We start from the raw sequence: 24,125 nt of genomic DNA, 5'->3' as shown, positions 1-24,125 counted from the left end.
AAATAACTCGTTTTGCCTTCGTATCTCCTACTGTTAATGCCACTGTTAGACCAACTTTTTAAATTGTAATACATAACTTGAGAGAGTTTAAAAAGCCTGTGAGTGCCCATGGTGGTGACAGAAGGGCCACAGTGTAACAGTACAATGCTGAGAAATTCCATATATTAATCTGATTTAGAAGAAAATTTAAAAAGTTATTTCAACGGAACAGAGCTCTACTGAAACAGTGGGACTCAGCTTTGCTGATAAAGGGATAACCATATCCTCGAGACACTGAAATAATTTCATTTTTCAGAATAAAGAGGAATTAATGAAGGGCTGAAGACATGAAAAGAAAAATCAGTTAAATGATAAGATGCAATCTCTGTCTCTGAAGTACCCTAAGCCACAGAGCTGGGGACTTCTATCAGGGAAGGTATGAGTATGAGCTGTCCTGTTTTCTTTGCAGACAGTCAAAAATTACTGCTGTGGAGGGAAAGGCAGATAACTGGATAACCTAGTACAGTTGTTCTCAAATTATTCTGTAAACAATTCTTAATGTGAGATTGAATAGCTTTCAAGGAGTATCTTTTAAACTTCTCTAGCTTCTAGAATGAATTACTTACATTTTTATGCTAAGGGTGGGTGGAAGTATGATTGAATCATTGTGATGCTTTCTTATAATCAAATGTGTGAATTAGTATATCTCTTTATTTAGTATTTATTTTTATTTTTAATGTGGGAATACATTTGCTTTCATAGAACTCGGTGTGAGCTACATAGTTGCACAACTGCATGCATTCATTAGGCCTGAAAACTGACAGTTTGTAGGGATCAGGACGAATCTTCTCTCCTTTCTCTGCAGTGTACCAGGAGACAAATGGCTGTATTCCCCTAAGGTGCCTGGGATTGGCTGTAGCTGCAGATAACTTACCTGACAAGTTTGAGCAGTGCTTACAATATTCACAGAGAATTTGTCTTCCTTATCTGTTTGACTTAAGTGTCCTACTCAAATGATCAGGATCATGCTAGTCATCAGATTTGCAAAGGAAATGGATTTTTCTTCAGGTTAGAGTTACTGATAAGGGAGACCGCTTCAAGAGATAGTCTCTAGCTTACATCTACACTAATACATTAAATAAACATGTTAGTGGTTTTTTTATTGCACTGGGTACCACTGGCACAGATCTTGTTTACACACTACTAAGCTGTCGTCTCCAGAAAAGATTAGTTTTGTATGTTTTGCCTGTTAATAATTGTATGTGGCCATCTCCACAAATTTTTATGGGAGTTCTTTGAGATCAGTTGTTCTCAAGGGCCAAATCTATGCAAGGAACTAAAATTGTGATAGTTTTAAAACAGCTTAATAATGCAGATAGTAGAATTTCAGTGTCTAGTGTGATCCCTTTCACTTTTTAATACAGAGTGCAAGTATATTTTAGCATGGTGCCTGCATATCCTGCCAAAAAAGACTAGAATTTTTCTTTTTAAAGTTTCATTGTATAGTGCTGTTTAATCCTGGCCTGACAGCAGTGTATTGCTGCTCCAGTTCTTGCCCATCCTGTTGAACAGATAATGGTCTGTCTATGGAGTTTCCTTCCGGCTGCTATGTCAGGCAGAGTTGTCAGTGACAGTTGTAGTTTCACCATGCAGTTCCTATCTGTCTGCTGCAGCTCTTCAGCAGCCCCACAGGAATGCCCAGCAGTCCCAGACCTCTTCCCCATCTGCCTCATGAAATGACTTCTGATTTGTTCAGGGCGGGAATCGCCATGTAATGAACTATCTTCCCTCCTCCCTCTTTTCCATTCCACTTCCCCAGTGGGGTCACATTTCAGGGGCACTGCACCCACTTTATTTGGAGTTATATAATCTTCTTTTTTGGCTTGGGCAGAGGTTTTTCTTGGCTGTCTCAAAATGATCTGGCTGCCATCTTATCCTAAGACATTTACCTCTGTAACTGTGTTCTTTCATTCAGCTTTTGTGTGGTGTCCCTCTTACACCATCTGTCAGTGAATTGAACAAACATTTTTGCAGTTGTCATAATCGTGACTGTTGCCATAATCTTTAATAGTTAGTTAATTGTTGGCTTGAGAATCTACCTTTTGGGTCTCTTTAGCTCCTGTAGCATTTACTAAGCTCCTGGTGATCAAATTGCACCTTTGTGCTGTTTTTCTGGGTGTGGGCTTTTTGTTTTGTTTGTTTGTGGGTTGCCTTTTTTTTTTTCTTTTTTTTTTCCCATAGCAATGAGACCTATCTAATCTCATGGGCAGTCATGATGATTTGTATTTTCAGTGGTTTCTTGGCTTAAAATTACTATCTGTCAAGTATTGCATCTGTAGTCTTCCACATTTTGGAACCCAACAGGGCTAAATTGATTCAAAATAAATGGAAGATTCAAAATAAAGTTAGAGGAAGTGGTGTCAAAACCAAAAAAAAGACAAGTTAGTCTGATTTGGTTACATCATATAGAGAAACAAATAATGGAAGCAAGCAATTTGGTTCATAAGAATACCGTGAGCATTCAGACAAATCACAAGCAGAAACCGTTCATATGAAAGCAATAAGATGAAAAATGGAGCTGGAAGATGATGTAGCTAAAGTAAATCACTGGACATTGAAAATTTATTGGGTTTTTTTCCTGGTAAACTGGATCTAGGAGAGTTTATGAATATCCTTGCAGGAAATTAATCATTGTCTATAAAATTTGAATATTTAATGATGGCATATTTAGAACATGTTACTACCCATGTATGTTCTTGCAAAAATAATCAGTGAATTGGAAAATAAAGTTCTCTTTTCCTTAGTTTTATTATCTAATTTAAGTTTCATTATCATATTTTCTTAAAAATGTTAGCTTATGTGTAATGAAGAACACACACTTCCCAACAGAAATTGAAGAATACCATGGTCTTTGTTTTTCAAAAATATAACAGAAACAAAGGACTTAATTCATATCATTCTCTCTTGTCACAGTTCTTTGTGAAACTGAACCTTAGGTGAGGAGTAACTTCAGATTCATACCTGTAGAACAGTAAGTTGACTCAGGCCATAAGGCACATTTTCAGCTCTGCTGAAGTCAGTGACAACATTTTTCTTGAGTGGAATTTGCTTTATTATTAAACATCCATTTTATCTAAGAATGTATGCCTGTAATTGTTTTCTCTGTATTACCGTTGGATATTAAAAAGCAGAAGACTAGTACCTCCTGTGTATTTCAGAGACTACTTTGTAAAGACTTTCAGTTCTCAACTATGTTCTAAAAAATTTAGTTAGGGTTTTCTCACTAAATAAGACTGAGCCCTGTCCGCTTTCTCTGAGGAACAAATTTTGCTTGAACTTCAATAGGATTGGGTTCAGGCACTGTCCTGAACACAGAAATAAGACATTTACTTTCTTAATTACGTAAAAGGCAGGAAATGTTCAGTAAAAATCCTTCTTTTGCTCTGAATCTGTGTAATCTTGAAACTTAGGGACATTTCAATGATTATATTTCAAGAGAAATAAGAATGGTTTTTATGAGAATGCTGACTTGGTTACCTTCCCCTACTCCAGACAGCAAATGGAAAATTAGTCCGCGTTTGAAGCACCTCAATGAGATTAGTGCACATGAACATTTAAGTTCAAAATTATAGCTTAATCCCACAAACTGCTCCACACTCAGTACCCTTTAAAAATCAAAGGAATTCCATGTGGTCACAGCAGTCTGCATGCATAGAGAGTTTACTGGATTTGTTCCAAATTTTAAACTTTGTTATTTTGTGCATGGATTTGGCTTGCAGACAGACTATAACTCTTTTTGCAGTGAAAGGTATATATCTTGTGATCAGACTCCTATGTGATAACAGTCCTTACGGTATTTTTAACAGAAAATGTCTGGTGGCCTGAAATTAGTAACTATTTGGGTTTAAAATTAAAGCATAAAGATGGTATCTTTTGATATTTTTTTCACTTGCCTTTCAAAAGAGTAGAAATTATTCTGAAGCATACTGCAAGGAAATTAGTTTCAATCCTTGGAAATCAATAGCCTTGTGAGAGTGTTCTTTTATCACTAAACATATTATAAGATTGCATATTCAAAATATGAAGGTGTAATTAATGACTTGACTGCTGCATGACCACTGCTATTTTAAAAGCTATGCCACAGAAAACATCTTAATTTCATTGCTAGCTCCAGATATTTATGGATTAACTACACAAAAACTCATTAGCTTATGTATGTGAAGGATTGTATCTACAATGACAAAAATGTTCCTTTAAAGAAATTTTTTAGCTTTTTTCAAAAATGTTTTTCATTTTAGTTTGTTGGCACATATTATTAAGGTACACTATAATTATGGAAGGATAATGAGAAGGGTACTATAATGACAGTTCGTAAGATGTTTTTTAAAAATGGTATAACAATTTAGAGTTCAATTTTTGAATTCGAATCAAAGTCTAAGTAGAACAACTTACACATAATACTTTCAGTTGGTAAGTGTTAGACTGTAAGAGGCTTCCAATTATGTTGATTCTTGAGTAAAACTTAAGGTTTAAGAATCAGTAGCAGTCTATAGCCATGCTGCTGTAAGTACATAACAGAATGGTAGACTGCTTTATGGAGCTGGTGATTACAAAGATCCACTTTAACCCTTTTTTTCTTACTGGCAGGTGTCCCACTGGCCTGAGGCCAGCGGCTGTGAGTGTACTGCAGCTTGTGGTTTACACCAGAGTGTAGAAAATGCCGACACCAGCTGGCTGCACATAATTAAACTGATTGCGGTCTGACAACTTGGACTGTGATACAGATATGTGATAAATATACAAAGTATCTTACAAATGTGTTTCACTGACATACTCTATCTACTTTTTTTTCTTAACAGATATGATATCTGCACTTATAAAAACAAGCCTTGTGGAACACTGGGTAAGATTATAAAGAGAAATTTCAGCTTGTATTTGCTGTTTCCTTACTTTATACTTAGCTATTGTTTTTTTGACTGATTAGTTATTTTAAAGTTTGTACTTTCAAAATTTTGTAGTTTTATAAAGCTGAAAAATAAAAGATACTCGAGGTGGATTTTGGCTTTGATACATTGCTGGCAGTTTGAATTATGTCAGCTGGTGCTGTGTATTTCATCTCTGACAGCTGTAGTTCTGATAAAACCTTGAAGATGACTCAATTTTACTTCTTACAGAACAGAACTTGCTGTTTATTTCCATTTACTGGTCTCCATAATCTAGTTTAAAAAACAGAAGTAAAAATCCTCAGGAAAGTTATGAAAGTACCCCCATAAACCTTACAAAAGAAATGGACTTTGAGGTTTATACTGTTGCTGTGTTGTACACAGTGAGTGCAGCTTCATATTTTTCCTTTCACAGATTTAGGAAAAGATAGCACAGTGAGAGAAAATACAATAACATTGGAACTACAGTGCTTTGGCAATGGAGAAGTGCACATGGCAACCTTAGATGAGGGACAGAGAGCTATTGTTTTCTCCATATCTAAATATGTCACCAGAAGTTATTTACTACAATAAATAACTATAGATGACCTGTAACTATAGGTTGTTGCCTCCAATGATGCTTTAGTATGTAAAGGAAACATTGTTCAAAGACTAATGTAGCACTTGTTTAGATTTTTTTTTTCAGTTTACATCCTTTCATAAGCCTCATTCTTGCAGGTGATTAAAGATAAAATTCTAATTCAGCTAGTTCATGTTATTAATACTTTTCTCAGTCAGAGTTCATGATTGTATTTCCTTTGTCTTTCCCTGTATTACTGTATGCTTTATAGCCTTAACCCATGTTAATTTTTCTGTAAGTCTCTTGCAAGTCAGTCCAATGCTTTTGGCAGAAGAGTGTAGTTTACATGGGGAAAGGTACCAGGATTTTGCCTGCTATAAATATAAGCAAAATCCAGAACATGCTTTAGTAAAAGGCAAATCATGCTGATGAATTTCTAAATGTAATTTATTTTATTTGACATTGGAGGTGACAAAACTGAAAAGACTGTCTATATTGATGTCTTAGAAGTAGCTTTGCAAGCATTAAAAGAAAAAAGGTTGAAAGAGAACACATTAGTGCATGAACTATTTGATATTTTTATATGATGCTTTTAACACAGATCATTAGTGTACTAGTTCTTACTGTATCAGATCTTGGCATAAAGCCAAATTCTGCTTCACTTGAATGCAGTGTAGCAGAGGATAGATTTGGCAAATACTTTATTAAACAAAAAGTTTAATTAAAAAAAATTAAAAATAAGAGTCACATATGGTATCCGTTCCTACTCAATGTTATAGGAGTCTTGGCAACAAAACCATGGCAATTTTTCTGCACTATGGGAATTGAACTGGAGAGGAGACAAGGCCCTGTAGTCCTCTTTTGCAAGGCATTTCATATGCTTAAGTCACACTGACATCCAGCAACTAAAGTTAATCATATATATAAGGAGTTTGTGAAAAGGGGTCACAGAGAGGTCTCAGAAGGTCAAAAGAAACCTGAATAATTGGTATTCTAGGAAGAGACAGAAGTAAAAGATTTTGTGTGGCATAGACATCTGTATCCTGTTTCAGACACCTGAAGCAGGGGACCTTTCATGGAACCTCTTAGAAAAGACAGACCTCAGACATCTTTGCAGTTTTTCTGTGGCTCCAGTGAAGGACAACTGCTTTTGAAGTCTGAGCCACTGACGGAGTTCTTAACTTGATGTCTGTCTCTTTCTGCAAGCATGGTGTGGAATTATGTTACTCTGGTCTTCTAAGTTGCTGAAGCAAGTCCTCAGTTATAAGACATGAAGATGACTTTATCATTCAAATATGGTGGACTTTGCAGGGGAACATGATAGTTGTATATCTATATGTATTGACATGTTGTCTTCAGAATTTCCTCAGTTAGAACAGCATAGGTGAACTGTAATTGGTTTTTTTGCAGGTTCCATACTGCAAACTCTCCAGACACACATTGTCACCTTTTGCCCATGTCAGTTTGGCTGTCAGTAGTTTTGGTGTGTCCAAACTAGATTTGTTTGGGAGAAAACATGGAACACATACCCCCCAAACGGTCTCTATGTGCCTACAGGAGACCTGAGATCAGATCCATGGGCTGTGTTCTCATGATACCCCTACAATATTTTTTCCCTTCAGGAAGCTTTGAGCCACATGTGTAGTGACATTCAGCCCACAGGATTCAACTAGTCCAGAATGTCCAAACCAGCATGCAATTATACCCGAAGAGCCTCAACATCAGGGCTTCACTGTGCTGATCCACCCCTATGTCTTGAAATTAATTGCTAATGTGGACACAACAGGAAGCACTTGTCATATTATGACTTCTTACTGTTAGTCCAAATAGAATAATTTGAATCCCTGCTCATATAGAATTTGCTTTCTCTCTTCCCTACCCCCTGTTCCATTCCCCTCATCTCTCAACCAAAGTTAAACTTTTTCAGTTTTTTTGTTATTACTGTTGGGGTTGTTTGGGTTTGGGTTTTTCTGTTGTTGTTGTTGGTTGGGTTTTTTTGGGGGGGTTTTTTGTGGTTTTTTTTGGTTGTTGTTTCTCTGTTTGGTTGTTTGTTTTTTTTTTTTTTTGTAGTGTAGGTTAACTGAAGAGGTAACTTCCTTAAAGAAAGGTTTACTTCTTCTTTCAGATAAGAAACTCTAGGGGAGAAATACATTAAATAAACTTGATGTTTAAAGCTTTCTCTAGTGGCACTAAATTAAGACTGCAGTATGTTCTGTAATAATCTGTTGCTGAAAAATGTGTAAGATACAGAAGAGCCATAGTCCATAAATGCCAGTGAAAGAAGAAAATTTTTAAAAGCCCTTGTAACACAATAAGGTTTTAATGCCAGAAGATGATGGGTGATAAATGGAAAAGACTTCCATGGTTAAATGCGTGTTTGTTATTAACATGTCTCCTCTCTCTTCACTGATGCATTCAGTTTTGTTTTTTTAATTTTTTTTAATGTACCATGTGAGGTTTTTCATAGCTAAAAAAGTTGCCTGTATGTTTTTATGAACCCACTAAACTTAAACAGATTTCTTTAGAAAAATAATGTGGATACATTTTGCTTTCTTCAGGCTCAAGAATGTTAAAATAGAAATGCTTTCCTGAATTCCCTCTCCTGGCTCAAGTTACTAGGTGGTCCCAAGTTACCAGAAGTAAAATTTATAAATCTAACCCCTAGTCTAGACATTTTCCAGCACTGACTGCAGTTCAAAAAATATTAATGTCTAGCCGGCAAAGTGAAATTCCCCCCAGTGATTTTGCAAATGACTAGAAAGTTAACCTTTTGCCAACTGCTCCTTCTGTGCATAGAAGTTATTAAAAAGAATCCAGGCATTTATAACTAGGGCTTTTAAGACTGAAACACCTTGGCATGACCCTTTGTGTCTCCTTCTGTTTATTCAGGCTTGGCCTCTGTGGCTGGAATGTGTGAGCCTGAAAGGAGCTGCAGCATTAATGAAGACATTGGCCTAGGTTCAGCTTTTACCATTGCACATGAGATTGGTCACAAGTGAGTGAGTTTAAAATAAGAATACATTTTAATTCATCACCTTTTTAACGTTAGTTAATAATAGACATAATTTTTTTCCTGCACCAGCTCTATTCTGATGTTCCATGTTTCTGTATATGGTATTCATGAGTGGCAATACATTTTATTTAGTATCTATTACCAGCGCCTTTAAATTTAGAACTGAAGACTCATTGTATACCCTTTGATTTCAGATTCCAGTTAAATCTGTCCTTCTGAGACTTGACTCACAACCTTCCTAATCTGTTTCATATTTTTAAATGTTTGGCTTTGAAAATTTTCTCTCCCCCGTTACTTTTGCTGCCTTTCTTCATGTAAGAGAAGTGGTTAAAAGGTAATTTTTTTGGCTCTTTTTTATTTTGTCTTTCATATAATTCAAACTCTTATCGCTGAAACATTGATTCTGTTGTCAGTATTCATATGCTTTAAGTCCTCTTTCACTCAAGCATGATCTATATAAAACAGGCATAGAGCAGTCATAGCATCAGTTGTTACATTTAAAGTATCAGCATATAGTTTTAAAGAGTATGTTGTTTTGACACTGATAAAATCTGAGTATTGTTTGGTCTGGAAATATTTCAGGTCTTCCCTCAAAAGACAGCACTGTTAGTACACTGTGATGACTAAAAAGACTGGGCATCTTCTTTTGATCAAGAGGCTTCCTTCTTTATTTACATGGCTTGACCAATACAGATATGGATTACATGATTTTCCACTCATTAGCTGATGGAACTGTTAAAAGTTCCAGTGTAGACTGAAATGAAAGCTAGCAATCTGCTGATCAAAAAAAGTAAACAGTTATTTTTAGCCCACCTCTTATGTGAGATAATCACTGGGCAGCTATGCTCTCATTTATATTATGTATGAAAAAATCTTCACATCTAGTGTAGATGAATTTTAGAATTCAAAAATTCTAAATTATATAACATCTGAAAAATAATAATTTAAAAATACATGTAATAACTCCCTTGACCTACTTTCCTTCCTTCCTTCCTGCCTACCTGCCTTCCTGCCTTCCTGCCTTTCTGCTCTGCCTTCCTGCCTTTCCATGGTTGAGGAAAGAGCTCCTCCAATCACTAAATATTAATAGTTCTAAAATTCCTGTAAATAATGTCTTGTATTGTATCTCGTCCAAACCTCTGCCAAGGCAGGGTCACTCAGAGCAGGTGACACAGGAACCTGTCCAGCTGTGTTTTGAATGTTTCAAGAGAGGGAGACTCCATGACCTCCCTGGGCAACCTGCTCCAGTGCTGTGCCACCTTCAATGCAAAGAAGCTCTTCCTCATCTTGAGTGGAACTTCTTGTGTTTTAGTTTTTGGCTGTTGCTCCTTATCCTGTTCCTGGGCACCACTGGAAAGAGTTTGGCACCATCCTCTTGGCACCTGCCTCTGAGATATTTGTATGTGTTTTATACATGTTATTCCAGAGATACACAAAATTAATTTAATATGTGCCACTATTTTATCATGCAAATATGGCATGATGACCAGAATTTATTTGATGAGCTTAGACTGGTTAGAATCTGGAAAAACCCATATAGTGATAGTGTATATCCTGTGATCATATGAGTGTTTTTACCATCGGTCTTTGTATGTTTGATATCTTTTGGATTCTTATACATAATATCCTTTAAAATTCTGAAATCTCAGCTCTTTGAGGCTTTCAGCTAATTCTATAGATGACATGATATGTCAGGTTCTGGTTTTATAAGAAGCAGTAATTATATTCTTTAGCTGTTATACAATGCACAGTTATTAAAGAAAGTTACATTACAAGCTTGGTTTTTAAGAATTAGCGTGCCATATAGATACCATCAGTATAACCTGGGAAGAATATGTGACCAAAAAAATCTTCAAAATCTATGTTTTGTGGTAGTCACACATCACCTGTCATTCTACCCACGCTGTGACTGAATGCCTCTACAACTATGTCAAAGTTGTTCTTCCTCTCAGCCTCCTAGTTTCCAGTACCTGCTAGAAGGTATTTGCATATGTGAGTAAAATAATTGTTTCTGAGAGCCTTTTAAACATTTTTCTTTGGCTGTACCTCTTTTCAGACTTGGAATAGGAAACTGACTTCATTGTTAGGTGAAAAATAGAAGCATTTAAGGGACGTGCCTACACTGAATATGTAATATGCAACAAAAAAGCACTAGATTACACAGAATCACAGAATGGATCAGCTTGGGAGGGACCACAGTGGATCATCTGGTCCAATCTCCCTGCTCAAGCAGGGTCATTGTAGAGTACATAGCACAGGTTGTATCCAGATTGTTCTTTAGTATCTCCAGTGGGGGAGACTTCACAACCTCTCTGGGCTACCTGTTCCAGTGCATGGTTACCTGCGCAGTATTCTTCCTTATGTTCAGGTGGAACTTCTGTGCATCAGCTTCTGTCCTATTCCTTAACATCTCTGAGAAGAGCCTGGCTTCATCTTCTTGGTACCTCCCCTTCAGATACATATAGACACTGATGAGGTCTCCTCTCAGTCATCTCTTCTCGAGGCTGAATGGGCCCAACTCCCTCTCAGCCTTTCCTCATAAGAGAGATGCTCCAGACCCCTAACTATCTTCACACCCCTCCACTGGACCTGCTCCAGGAGCTCCATGTCTCTCTTGTCCTGAGGAGCCCAGAACTGGACACAGCTCTCCGGGTGAGGCCTCACCAGGGCTGAGTACAGGGGCAGGATCACCTTCCATGACCTGCTGGCAATGCCCTTCCTAATGCCCCCCAGGATACCATTGGCCTCTTTGGCCACCAGGACACTCTGCTGGCTCATGGACAGCTGGGTGTCCACCAGGACCCGCAAGTCCTTCTCTGCAGAGCTGCCCCCCAGCAGGTCAGCCCCAGCCTGTGCTGGTGCCTGGGCTTGTTCCTCCCCAGGTGCAGGACCTGGCATTTGCCTTTGCTGAATTTCAGATGGTTCCTCTCTGCCCATCCCTCCAACCTGTCAAGTCCTTCTGAAGGGCTGCACAGCACTCCGGGGCATCAGCCACTGCTCCCAGCTTTATGTCCTCAGTGAATGTGCTGAGCAGGCATCTGCCCCTTCATCCAAGTGATGGATGAATATACACATAAAAATGTACAAGTGGTGAGGAACAGAAGCAAAAAGAAATTAAAAAAAAACCCTATAAATATTTAACAGAAAGTTAATATGGCTGAATATTATAATCACAAACAGACTATTAATCTCTTAAGTTTCCAAGGAGAAATACTTTTCTGGATAGCATTCTAGTTAGATAAGAATGTGAGAATTTCACTTTGAAAGATCATGTTTTTATTAATTGTACAGTTGCTATGGAATACTGAGTTTTAAGAACCTTTGAGCTGAGGATCAAAATTCTTTTGTGATTAAAAGAGAACAATTATGATAATACATATATTTGATAGATTATCCACAGTTTCTCCAGAATTAGATTTATAGGCTTCCCTGATGGAAATATGGCTCAACCTGTTATTAATACTTTATTGAATTATAGAGTGATGAGAAGTCATTAGATCCTTCAGTCTGAATTTCTGTATATCATAGTGTCATAAATTTCACTCCTTTAACCTTGTATTGATGCAGCTTAGTTCCATTTGGTTGAAAAATACTATCCAGGAAAGTACTTCTTTAAAACTTAAAGGGACTGGTAGTCTGAGTGTGATTGTAACACACTCTGTTAAATATTCTATTAAATATTTCTGTTAAATATTTTCATTTTTTAAAAAAGATTTCTTTTGGCTTCCATTCCTTATCACTTGTAGTGTTTATATGTGTATAACCCAGTTTTGGTGCTGTCCAGCTGTGTGCAGTTCAGACTCATAACCAGCTGTTTTTATTGAAGATGGTCATACGCAGTGGTTATTTCTTTCTTGAGTGCATAAACAATGGAGAAACTAACATTTTATGATTGTTTCTCTCTAGCCATGGTTCAGAGTACAGCCTTGTATTACTCTTAGTACTTCTGTGAATTAAATAAATTTCAGAGTTGGCTCTTTAGACTTCCACATAGGTTCTCTAGAAAACTGACTTCTGATGCTTGACATGCAGAATGTCTGCTTTCCTACCATTATATTTTTCACACCAAAGATGCTTAAGATTTTTGGTAAACAAAGATCACAAACTGATTTCTTGTACCAAGAGTGAGAATTGAGCGTGTATCCCCTAAATTGTCGAGCAAAGTTTGACTTTTTCTTCTTGGTGAAGAGAGGAACTCTTCGCAGGCCTGATCTTGCTTTTATCTCAGACAAGTTAAATGATGTAAGATCCAGTCCCATTTTCTGTTTCCCTGCCAGCTGAGTTAGGTGGCTTTCTGCTCTATGCTTTTATATTTGGATACATTCTAAAATGTCTAGCATGTCCTGTGCATGCTGTATAGCATACTTAGTTGAACTGGTAAGGAATTCCAGATTTCACTTGAAGAGGTATATTGGTAAAAGAAAGGCATTTTGCCATTCATTGTTGCAGTCCTGTGGAGGAGTTAGCTGTGATTTGAAAAACGAAAAACAAAGTGAAAAAGAATAAATACAATAAAAGTGGGTAAACAAAGGAAATGTCAAAACATGAGGGTGGTGGACTAGGCTTAGGGCAGAAAGTTGCCTGTAGAACTTAGAGTAAGAATAACAGACAAGCATTGAGGGCTGTATGAAAGGAGCTGGTAGACAGGACTGGTCGCTAAAATAGTTTCTGAAAAGTCAGAATTGTCTTGACTTATAGATGATGTAATGAATTTAAATTTGACAGTTTGACAGTCATATCTTGATAAAAAAAGATGTAAGAAATAATAAGAACATAGCTTATAGTCCAACTGATTAAATTGTCTTCAAGATGAAGAACAGAGATAGTTTCAAGCACGTGTTTAGTTCTAAATTAGTTCATATAGCTAGGCCTGCAGTTCTAGCACTTTTTAAAGTCTCTTTTCAGCCTGTATGCAAAGTGAAAAATATTATAAGTACCTCTCCTTCTATATGAGAAGGATGGTCTTCAGTGCTGGAGTAAAACTTGTAATCTGGTGGTACTTTTGGAAGATGCTTGACTTTACCTCATTCTTCAATGACCAGTGAGCTTTATGTTTGATCAGTGCACTGGGTTTGCATGGTCAGGTTTTAGTAGCAGGCAGGCTACAGGGGTGTCTTTTGTGGGAAGCTGCCAGAAGCTTCCTCCATGTCCCATAGAGCCGATGCTAGGAGGCTCCAACATAGACCCACCAAGGCTGGGCCCATCAGTGAAAGTGGTAGGGCTTCTGGGATAACACATTTTAGAAAGGGGGTAGAAAAGTTGCTGCAAAGCAACAGCCAGAAAAGATGAGCGAGAATAGGTGAGGTAAACAACTCTGCAGACACCAAGGTCAATGAGAAAGCACTGGAGCTGAGGTTCCCCTGCAGCCTGTGGTGCAGACCATGGTGAGGCAGCTGTGCCCCTGCAGCCCATGGAGGAACACAGGGAAGCAGAGATCCACCTGAAGTCCATGGAGGACACCATGTTGGAGCAGGTGGATGCCTGAGAGGAGGCTGTGACCCTGTGGGAGGCCTATGGGGAGCAGGCCCCTGGTAGGACCTGTGGCCCTGTGCAAAGAGGAGCCCATGCTGGAGCAGGTTTCCTGGAAGAATCCCATGAGGGATCCACACAGGAGCAGGCTGTGTCTGAAGGACTGCAGTCCATGGAAGGGGCCCACACTGGAGCAGTTCGTGAGGGACCGCAGCCCATGGGAAGGACCCATGTTGAAGAATTTAATGGAGAACCGGCTCCAGTGGGTGGGTGGGAGGGACTGCATTCTGGAGAAGGAAAGAGTGTGAGGCAGAAGGAGCAGCAGTGATGTGTAACTGACAGTAACCATCATTTTCCATTAAGGAGTAAATCTGAGCCTGGGAAAATGGGGTGGTTGGGGGTAAAGTTGTTTTAAAATTTGGTTTTTATTTCTCATTCTCCTACTCTGATTTGATTCAGAATAAAATTAAGCTAATTTCAGAAAGTTGAATCTATTTGCCCATGATGGTAATTGGTGAGTGGTCTCTTCCTGTCCCTATCTCAACCCGCAAACCTTTCCTCAAATTTTCAGCTGAGGAAGAGAGGGGCGGGCACCTGGCATCCAGCCAGGGTCAACTCACCACAATCAGTCAAACCTCAGCTGCAGCAGAGGACCTGAGTTTTAGTGGGATGTTTTCTAGAAGAAGTGCATGTCAAGGAATGTATTTGTTGTACAACTACAAAGAAAATGCTCCAGTCTGAGGTAATAGAGACACATATATCAAACTTCACAATAGCTTTTTCAAAGCTAATTAAAACACAGCTAGGATGGATTGTACTAACATCACCTCCTGTCAGCTCTTCAGCTGATGCAATTTTAATTGTTTTGTCTCTGACAATGATGTCTTCCATCTTTAACTATAGCAGACTGTCTCAAATCTACAGTGTAGGAGCACCTCAACAGCAAACAGAACACATTAAGCTTTTTCCTGCTAGATGTCTAGGAGTGATGGAGTTCAAATGGCTTGAATTTTTAGGGACAGTTTAACTAAGCTTTTTAGTTTAAAAACCCCAAACCAAACCAAACCAAAGCCCCCAAAAAAACCAAAATAAAAAAAACCAAAAGGAAACCAAACCAAAACAACCAAAGAAGCAAAAAACCGAATAAAACAAAACCAACAAAAACCTTAACCAAAATGTGTCCACAAGGCACATAAGACCATATATAATTATTTTCTAACTCTCTCACCCCCCACCCTCCATCCCCTGCCCTGATCATTTTTGCTAAAAGAATGTTATTTTATGCTTGCTTTTACAATATTGCAAGTTTTTAAAAGTTTTCTCTGGGACTTCAGTTTTAATGACATGCATATAAAATGAAATATCATAAACATAAGGCAAAACCCCCCAATTATGTGACACGTTTATATTTAAAATCTGAAAAAAGTCTGTCTCTACATACCTGTGAAATATTATTTGAAGTTTAGAATTTGCAATACTAAAATAGTTTTTCTAACATCAAGCATTTTTATCAAGGAAAATGGATGTAGTAACACTTCACAGGTCTTAACAAAAGTGCAAGAAGAATAAATGGGGGTGAAGTGGAAGGTTATCATAACCTTCAGGGCATCTTGAATTTCCAAAGGAAATCTGAACTCAGAAGTTTGCTTCCTGATTGGAGCCAATACTTTCCACTTTGACCTGCAAGGTAGACACCTGATGCATTTGCACTATTGGCTTTGTGTAGTACACAAGCCTTGACGATACTATTGTGCCATGAAGGCTGGATAGCTATGGCAGTGTAATCCAGGAGAAGTTTGTGCTCTGCTTTTTTATAATAGTCCCATAGAACTCTGTCATTTCCCCATAAGAAAGGTCAGGTTTCTGAAAAACTGCATTGGTTTTTAGTAAATTAGAAATTGCTGAACTTTTAAGAGCCTCATATGTTATTTAATACTAAATGATGCTCATATATAAAAATTGTACTTGATGGGGTGTTTTGTCATCATCCAGGACTGAGAGGAGAACAGTATTTAGGAAGTAAATAGGAAAAATTATGATAGAAGTGTGCTAAAATTATGTTGAATTTCATAGCAGATATGCTTTTTATAAATCTCCTATTATTGAATTAGTTTGTTTCCCAAGTTTTCAGAGACCTAATGTGTTTGACCAAAGTTAAAGTTTAAAATTCTGCATTACTTCAAAATAAAACATTAAGGATACTCCAAACTGCAGAATGATCTCCAAATGCAGGAAATCACCAGTTAAGGTTAAAAATCCATGTTAAGACATGAAAATAGAAGGTGAAGTAACTAATTAACCTTGATTCCTCCCTTGAGGAATATGTAGTGTTAGGTAGTTTCAATAAATGCTATCAATGTTTGGAACCCTAAATTAAAATAAATTGATTTTTCAATACTTTTTGATTATTTATCCCTTCATTTGTAATGTCATTTACGGGCAAATTTTAATTTTCATGCTGTTATGTAGCTATAACCAATACTTTTGTACCATTGACTAAAAATATATGGAGGACTACATAGAAAGAGGAGAATTTTCTGTTAAGAGATGTATGGGGAAAATACTTACAAAAGTAAAGAAAAACTGCTTACCTTTGTTACTGAGAAAACATAAAATCTGATGATTGTAAGGTCTCCAAAATTTACCATAACCTTGTAACAATTGGAAAATATTTCACTCCTAGTAGACATGAGAGTAATTAATAAAATTACCAAGACCATGTATGTCCACATAAAAATTGTGCATTGTTGTGTGTAGCTCATAGCTCTGATATTGTAGGCAAAAAAATTCTATTATTGTTTAATGGCAGTTTATGTTCAGATTCACTCACTTTTTGTTGAACAAAATAATGTTGAACGTGGTTCTCCCCTTGTGTATTTTCCACTGACACTAAGAAAAGGCATGTTTAAAGCCATGCCTATGTTTACAGATGTAGGGAAGCTGACATTTCTAATTTTTCAATGTAGGCCCTAAATAGACATTCTAAGCTATATGAACTACGTATATAGATATTTAAATTACACATTTTAAATTATGAGAATAAGTACAATACACTGGCAAAATTACTTAATACAATTTTTATGAAAATTTTTGCATCTAATGTAATAAACTCAGTTTCTCCAAGCAAATTATTATCTGCTATTTCAGTCTTCTGTCAAATACAAGAATACTTGTTCAAGCATGCCTACACTCTGGTAGAGATTTACTTTTAGAAAGGTTTAAAGTATTCTTCACTGCTGCACTTTATGACCCTTCCCTACCCTTTATTTCACTCTCCATAAATGTTAGATCAGTGTGTCTAACATGCTGAGATACTGGAGGAATACTTGCAATGTACCTAAGTCAAGATAATTACTTGAAAATGGCCCATTTCACTCTTAACATGTGTGTTTATCTCCTAGTACAGATAATTAATATCATAAAACCTCTTAAGGTGTAAGTTTCTTTACTTTGTTTTAGAAAGATAGGGTGCCAATTCTTTATTCTGAGCATATGTCATTTTTGCAGCTGTGAATCAGCTTCAGATAATGAACAAGAAGATCCAGTGCTTGACTTTACGGTATTTCTCTTGCTTGTGTTCCTGTAACTTTGTTTCCTCACCTGTCTCACAATTCTGTCTCTGGCATACTTCTTCCTAAGGCTGTTAAACAAGTGGCGGAACAACATAAAAGACACTGCTTTAAAAAAAACTGGGTCAAATTCAGGTAACTCATGAACTCATGAATTCAGGTAACTCATGAAACAAAAAAATTAACATGAAATAAATTAACTCTATTGTATTTAAAGAAATTAAACATTAGCAATTTGTGCTTTTCTGAATGCTCCAAACCCTAAGAAAGCTAGGAAAGGTTTTGATATGCAGATAATTAGTACTTCAGTCAAATAGCAGAGATAATTGGTTGAGAAATAGCATTTTGCCAGAGTACCACTTTTAAGGTAACTTCAGTGCTAATAAAGTACATGGTAACAAAATAAATTTCAGCACAGAGTATGGAGATGCATTGGTATGGATCTGTTTTCTCTGAATCTTAAGTATCTGGATAATAAATAAGAATGGAAGCATTCTGGCTGTCTCACAAGAATAACTGCTGTAATTTCATATGTATCAGCAGTAAGTGTTTTGGCAGCCATAACCATCATGGTTTAGAACCATCAAATGTATCAGTAACCAAATGAAAATGTAGAGACCTGCAATGTTGGTTTTTTTGCAAGATAAAGGAAGGGTAGACAAGAAGTTTACATTCACATCCTTCCCTCTGCTTATACTCCAGGGTCTCTGCTTATCTATTGCTGTTTTATTCAGTGCAGCTGACACTAGTTATCTCCCCTGTGATTTTTGAGGTTGGATCTTAAGTAGGATGTGTATTACAAATAACTTCCTCAGATAATTTTTTCAGATATAAGGAAAAACAGATTGCCAAAAGGAAAAAAATCTGTTCAGTTACAGATGTTAGTAAGCGAAACAGGCAGTGAGCGCTACTAGGATGTGCTGCCTCAGAATTTTTTGAGAAGTATACAAACTAGAAATAATTTGCAGGAGAGTTTCAATTATAGTTTTAAGGTTCTTAGTGTTTCTACTTTGCACAGTTCTTAAATGTAAGGTAAGTGCTCTCTTGGGAAATGAGGAGCCATAATGCTTGAAAACACAAGAGCTGCTGGGTTAAACATCCTTCCTTGAGATTTTAGGTGGAAAGATAACTTCACATAATAACTTCTGTATCGCCTGAGGAGACTTCAGTCTCTGCTCACTCATCTGGCTGTTCTTGTAAAGACAAAATTATACTGGTAGTTTTGGACAGGCTTTTTAAGCCAGTGAAAGGAATACAGTCTGTGTATGTTTAATGAGTTTGAAAAAGGTAGGCAAATCATAACAGTGGCTCCACAAAGAATATTTTATGTTCCTTACTTTCTTCTCTACCTTTCCATGCCAATCCAATTGCAAACATGCTTTTGTAAAGACCTAGTTTTAATGTAATGATGGTCAAATATGACCAGCATGTTCTGATGGAAATAAAACTGGCAATTTGGTCAGAAATGTGTTTCCATCTGCAGTCCTGCCCATAGGAGTGCAAATTACCGGACTGTAATGGCATGCTGCCACAACCATCTTTGGAAATGATGACAGTAATTGTAAAACCCCTCTGCAAACATCAGAAAAAGTTACCTGCACCTCATGATCACTTTCCTCCTAAATTCAGAAGCAAGGGCAAGTAGAAAAGCCTTCTTGGAAAGGAATAGATGATGTAGGTGAATGAATATTTATAAAAAATGAGTATACCATTGGCTCATAGAAAGGCATTGATTGAGTTCCCATGTGCATCAGAAATTATGGCTCCCATTCACAGACATGCTTTTTATCAGACATATCACTGCTACTGCCGCCAACATCATCTGCGAGAGCTGATGGAAGGAAAGTTATTAAACTATGAAGTTTGTTCTTTTAATCATATGCCCAAAAGATAAAAATTTCAGTTCCCAGAGAGTTGAAATCAGTAAGATTTTTAGAAAATGGAATACACTAATTAGAGATAAAATGAATGTAAGAATTATCCAACTCATTTCTATAAACAAGTAATTTATGGAGATGATTTAAAAAGAAGGTTTTCTGTTTTCAGAAATGGTACAGAGACAATTCAAAAAGGAGTGTTACTGTTTGAAGTACCTCAAATTCTGGGAAATTATTGCCATTGATAATACATAAATAAAGCACATTTTTCATTGTTAAATTCTGGTTCAGTTTGTTGCATAAGACATCTAAGTTCTTTCCTCTCCTAATGTGGACAGATTATCTGATAAGATCATAAGAATTAACACTGGTCTGAAAGTTTCATTGCGTTACGTACATTGCTCAAATAAGTTGATTAAAGCTGTATTTTTTATATGCGAGGGGCATTCTTTATTTGATTATATAACAGTCTAAGCTGTCAGTCAGACCTTTCCAGTGTATAATACAGTATACAGCATTCTGCATTTGTGAGAGATCAAAAACTGAGCCATATACATGCAAGCATTGCTGCAGAATAGGTATTCCATAGGGAGACATCCCATAGGCAAGGAAGCCATGCTTTTTTATTGATAAAGTCCTTCCTGGTATTGTAGGAAACATCCATCATTCACAGATGTTCTTTTTTTTTTTGGAAGGAATGGTACCAACACCTTCCACTTGTAAGTTGTTATGATCATCTGAAGAGGTGAAGTAGTACTCAGTGTACCGAAGCTTGGGGTAACATTAAACTCTTAGGGTTTTATACCACATTCTGGAGCAATGTGTTTAGATTAATATAACTCAACTGCCTCAGCTTTCAAGGAAAGTGGCATGAATTGATATGAAGTGGTATTGTCAGCTGATAAATGGTCAGTTTCTTATGTACTACCATAGTACATCCGTATGTTCTTGCAGTCAGTCCTAAATATTACAGAAAATCAAAACTGAGTGACTCAACACGTTTGTGTTCCTGAATGATGAGTAATAAATCAGAGAGCCTTTTAGCATACAGAAGACTCCAAAGACAGACCTCTTTGCATGATTCTGGAAGTTCAGAATCTCAGTTTTGGCATTGTTTTAATCACTTCTCTGTCTCATTATCAGGGAAGTTCCTGTGTCTCTTACTGTCTGCCCCTCTGATTTCCTAAGCCTTGTACCCTATTTGAGAAGGAGTAAATTTGACCAAAGCTTAATATTTAAAAAAAAAAGAAATGAGGGAACAAATTTTTTCCCCCAAGTGATTAATGGAAATTAATCAAAGACTAAGAGAGTGGAGTTTTAGAAATGTGTATACTATTGAAAACTATATGTATATACTATTGAAAACTATATGTGTATACTATTGAGGTGCCTCATTTATGTCACATCCATAAAGTACACATTGTTGATTGTCCTAAACAAAGACAGTCCGCAATGAAATTCTGTTCAAATAGATGGTCTGTGAATTTCTAGTTTTAATTTAATGGTTCTGCTGATGATCTGTAGTTCAAGGGGGTTTTAAGACATAGGGATTCTTTAGCCATATTTTTTTACGAGGGTCATATCATCTTTCTTGAAAGTTAATTTCTTGCCTGAAAACCTCTTCTGTCCAAGTTCCATGCAGAGGTTTCTTATCACATTTTTCTATTTGTAATTGTCTTCATTTTGACATTCTTTGACAAAGCAAAGCTCTAATAGAAGGGCTCCAAGTCCCTCTGTGAGTAGATACAGAGGGGAAGTGTGCGAACAGCATGGCCCTAGGAATTGCAAACCCCATGTCTGACTTGAATTATCCTTGTTTTCAGTGTGCCTATATATACTGTATTGTTACAGTAACAGTGCCTATTTGTCCTTTTTTACTAATCCAAGAGTCTGAGCTAAAATAAATATTCCATATCCAGGTACCATACCAAATAAAGGCTTCAGAGCTCTGTATTCGTCTTGCAAGGATACTGTTATGTTTTCTTTAAAAGATTTAGAAAACAAATAAAACACTTCCAAAAATCCATAGGAGGAAACAAGGTTATGTAATTGTGCCATATTCTGAGAGCTGAATAAACTAAACAGAACTTAACTGACTGTACACTTAGGAGCTCTCCTGCACTGTGTTGTTTTGGGTCCAACATGATTGCTGTAAAGGTGACATTATGTTTTAAGAGATATATGATGCCATAAAAGAGTAATGGGCTCTTTCTCCTTCTCTTTTGAGCAGTTTTGGTATGAATCATGATGGAATTGGAAATTCCTGTGGGACCAAAGGTCATGAAGCAGCAAAGCTAATGGCAGCTCATATTACAGCAAACACCAATCCTTTCTCTTGGTCAGCCTGCAGTCGGGATTACATCACCAGCTTTTTAGAGTAAGTAATCTCTCATGAAAAATGAGTTTTCAAAAAATTGACACCTTTTGGTATCAATTGTAAAAATATAGTGACCTGTTCTGATGGTTTACATTTTTATAATGAATAGACAGAAATATAGTGAGTCGCTTAAGACTTTTTTCTGTAGAGCATTGTTTCTATGTAATGGCAAAAGCTTCTTTTGCTCCACTCCCAGTTCTCTACTGTTTTTAATCTACTCAAAAGATTCTGAAATGCTGATCATACCTCATTACTTCATTAATCTCAGAGTGAGAACTAGAGAAGGGCAGAATTTGTCTATGGATCATGTTTTGCATGCATGCGTAATGTGAGGGAATCTAATAAAGGGAAGAAAGCTATAGCTTTGTTCCTTTTACATTTCATTCTTCAGATGTTTTTCATGCAGTCTTGTGGGTTTTTACCTATCAATGTTCTTTGGTACCATTGGTGAGAATATAAAGATTATAGAAGAGGATGGCATAGATCTCTCTATTAATACCTTAAAATTCTGATAACCTCTACTTCTGTGGTGATTTTTATCCAGAAGTAGATTGCTACCTGAAATTTCACTGTGAAAAAATTCAGTCGAAATATGTTATTCACAAAAATGTACTCATATCAATATATTCACTGGTATAGATGATTCGTAATGAAGCTTTGTATGTGTTTTAAGTTTTGAAGACAAGTACATATAACCATGAGTTCACCAATAACAGATTCATAACAGATTTTTTAGATGCTGAAAGATGGGCTTTATTGGAGGAAAACAACATTTAGTTGGCAGGTTCAGTGTCATTAGTGCAGTCATTCCCTTAGGAAACACAGGTTGTTCAGTAATTCAGATACTTACTGTACTTTAAGGGAGGGACTTAAACCAGTCAAGTGTTTAACCGTCAGGCTACCAAGAACAAAATTAGCATCTCCTTTCAGGGATCTAAATTCAGAATAAGATGCTGTCTTCTGTATCTTGTCTGAAGGGACTCATCCAGACCAAAACCTTTAGGTTGATTCAAATGTAGCGTCCCACAGGATGTAGAGAATCACTGACTTGGGCTGATGAGGTGCTTGAGCTTCCTATAGAGTCAGTGGACAGAGACAGACATTTACTGTTGGTGCTATTCAGAGGAAGAAAACTTCTCATCAGTTACTGTAATAGGTTATAATAGGCATTTTGTATCAGACCACTGAACTGTGCACCCACACAGTTTTATGTACTGGTGCATTTAAAATGAATATCTAAAATAAAGCAATAAATGTGTAAATCATCCTTACCATACATGTGTGACACAGGTTTCTCACAATATAATTTCATTTGCTAAGTAGATATATATATATATATATATATATATATAGATAGATATATATATATAGATATATATGTATTTATTTAACACTAGCGTTATTTAAAAAAATATACATAGTTATTTTGTTTTGTACTTACCAGTTACTTATTGTCATTCAATGCTGTTCCCATTAGTAGTCTTTCTAGTATGTCATTGCAGCCTGGTTTTAACCATGAAAAAGTTTAATGTTTTCATATCTCTTCTAAGATCATTTCACAGCTTTGTAGTCCTGACTGCAGGCTTACCTAAGTTCAGGTAGTATTTGGGAGCTTGTTCTTCTTGTTACACTTCTGCAGTTCTCTGTCTTGTTTACTTCTGTTTGTTGCTCTTCTCCAAAAAACTGCATTTTGGTCCCATAATTGTCCTGACAATAAGTTGTCCGTTGACGAGGACATAATTCAGCATAAAGTGAAGAAGTTATTTCTTATTTATGGATTTTGGGAAAAGAACATGATAAAATTCTGTGGCTTGTGTTGTTATGCAAATATAATAGGGCTGGACATTTGTTCATAATGTTCCTGCACAGTTTCAAATTTTAGCCTGATGTATGCAGTGGTCTTTCAAATTTTTACTGCCAGTTAAAAACATTTTTATCTTGAGCCTTTTTACATCACGGGTTTTCAATTGATTTATTTTATTATTTACTTTTAGCATCTCCATTATTCTTTTCCATTCCATAGGTTTGATTTATGGTTAAGTTTAATTTTGTAGTCTGTGGGATGGCAGTGAAATTGCACTTATGTTAACATAAATCCAGAAGTATTCTGTTGAATCTATTCCCACAGTTCTAATCTCCTCAGGTTTTTTAAGATACTTCTCTATCATTGCCAGTGTTTGCAACTCTACTCAAATTACTACCATCTATGAATTTAAAAAAAAATAATTACTGAAGATACTAAGTGATATCTGAGCTAGAGTAAAACAAAAGCCTATGCATAGAAGATTCAATAATGAACTATTTTTTATAATACTTTAGCTGTATTTTTGTAACCTGGA

The 24,125-nt window shown here is 36.6% G+C and overlaps 1 protein-coding gene across 1 annotated transcript in view; it reads left to right on the top strand.

Annotated features, from left to right (window-relative positions):
- Window positions 1-24,125, top strand: part of ADAMTS6 (ADAM metallopeptidase with thrombospondin type 1 motif 6) — a 148,865-nt gene that overhangs the window by 54,591 nt on the left and 70,149 nt on the right. The window contains exons 8-10 of the mRNA XM_069001962.1: window positions 4,839-4,882; window positions 8,371-8,476; window positions 21,640-21,786. Coding sequence (XP_068858063.1) covers window positions 4,839-4,882; window positions 8,371-8,476; window positions 21,640-21,786 — 297 coding nt within the window. The remainder of the gene's footprint in view (window positions 1-4,838; window positions 4,883-8,370; window positions 8,477-21,639; window positions 21,787-24,125) is intronic.

Source organism: Aphelocoma coerulescens (genome assembly GCF_041296385.1).
Source record: "Aphelocoma coerulescens isolate FSJ_1873_10779 chromosome Z unlocalized genomic scaffold, UR_Acoe_1.0 ChrZ, whole genome shotgun sequence".
Lineage (NCBI taxonomy): Eukaryota > Metazoa > Chordata > Aves > Passeriformes > Corvidae > Aphelocoma > Aphelocoma coerulescens.
The sequence above is the reverse complement of the archived record's forward strand: the minus strand, read 5'-3'. Positions and strand labels throughout refer to the sequence as shown.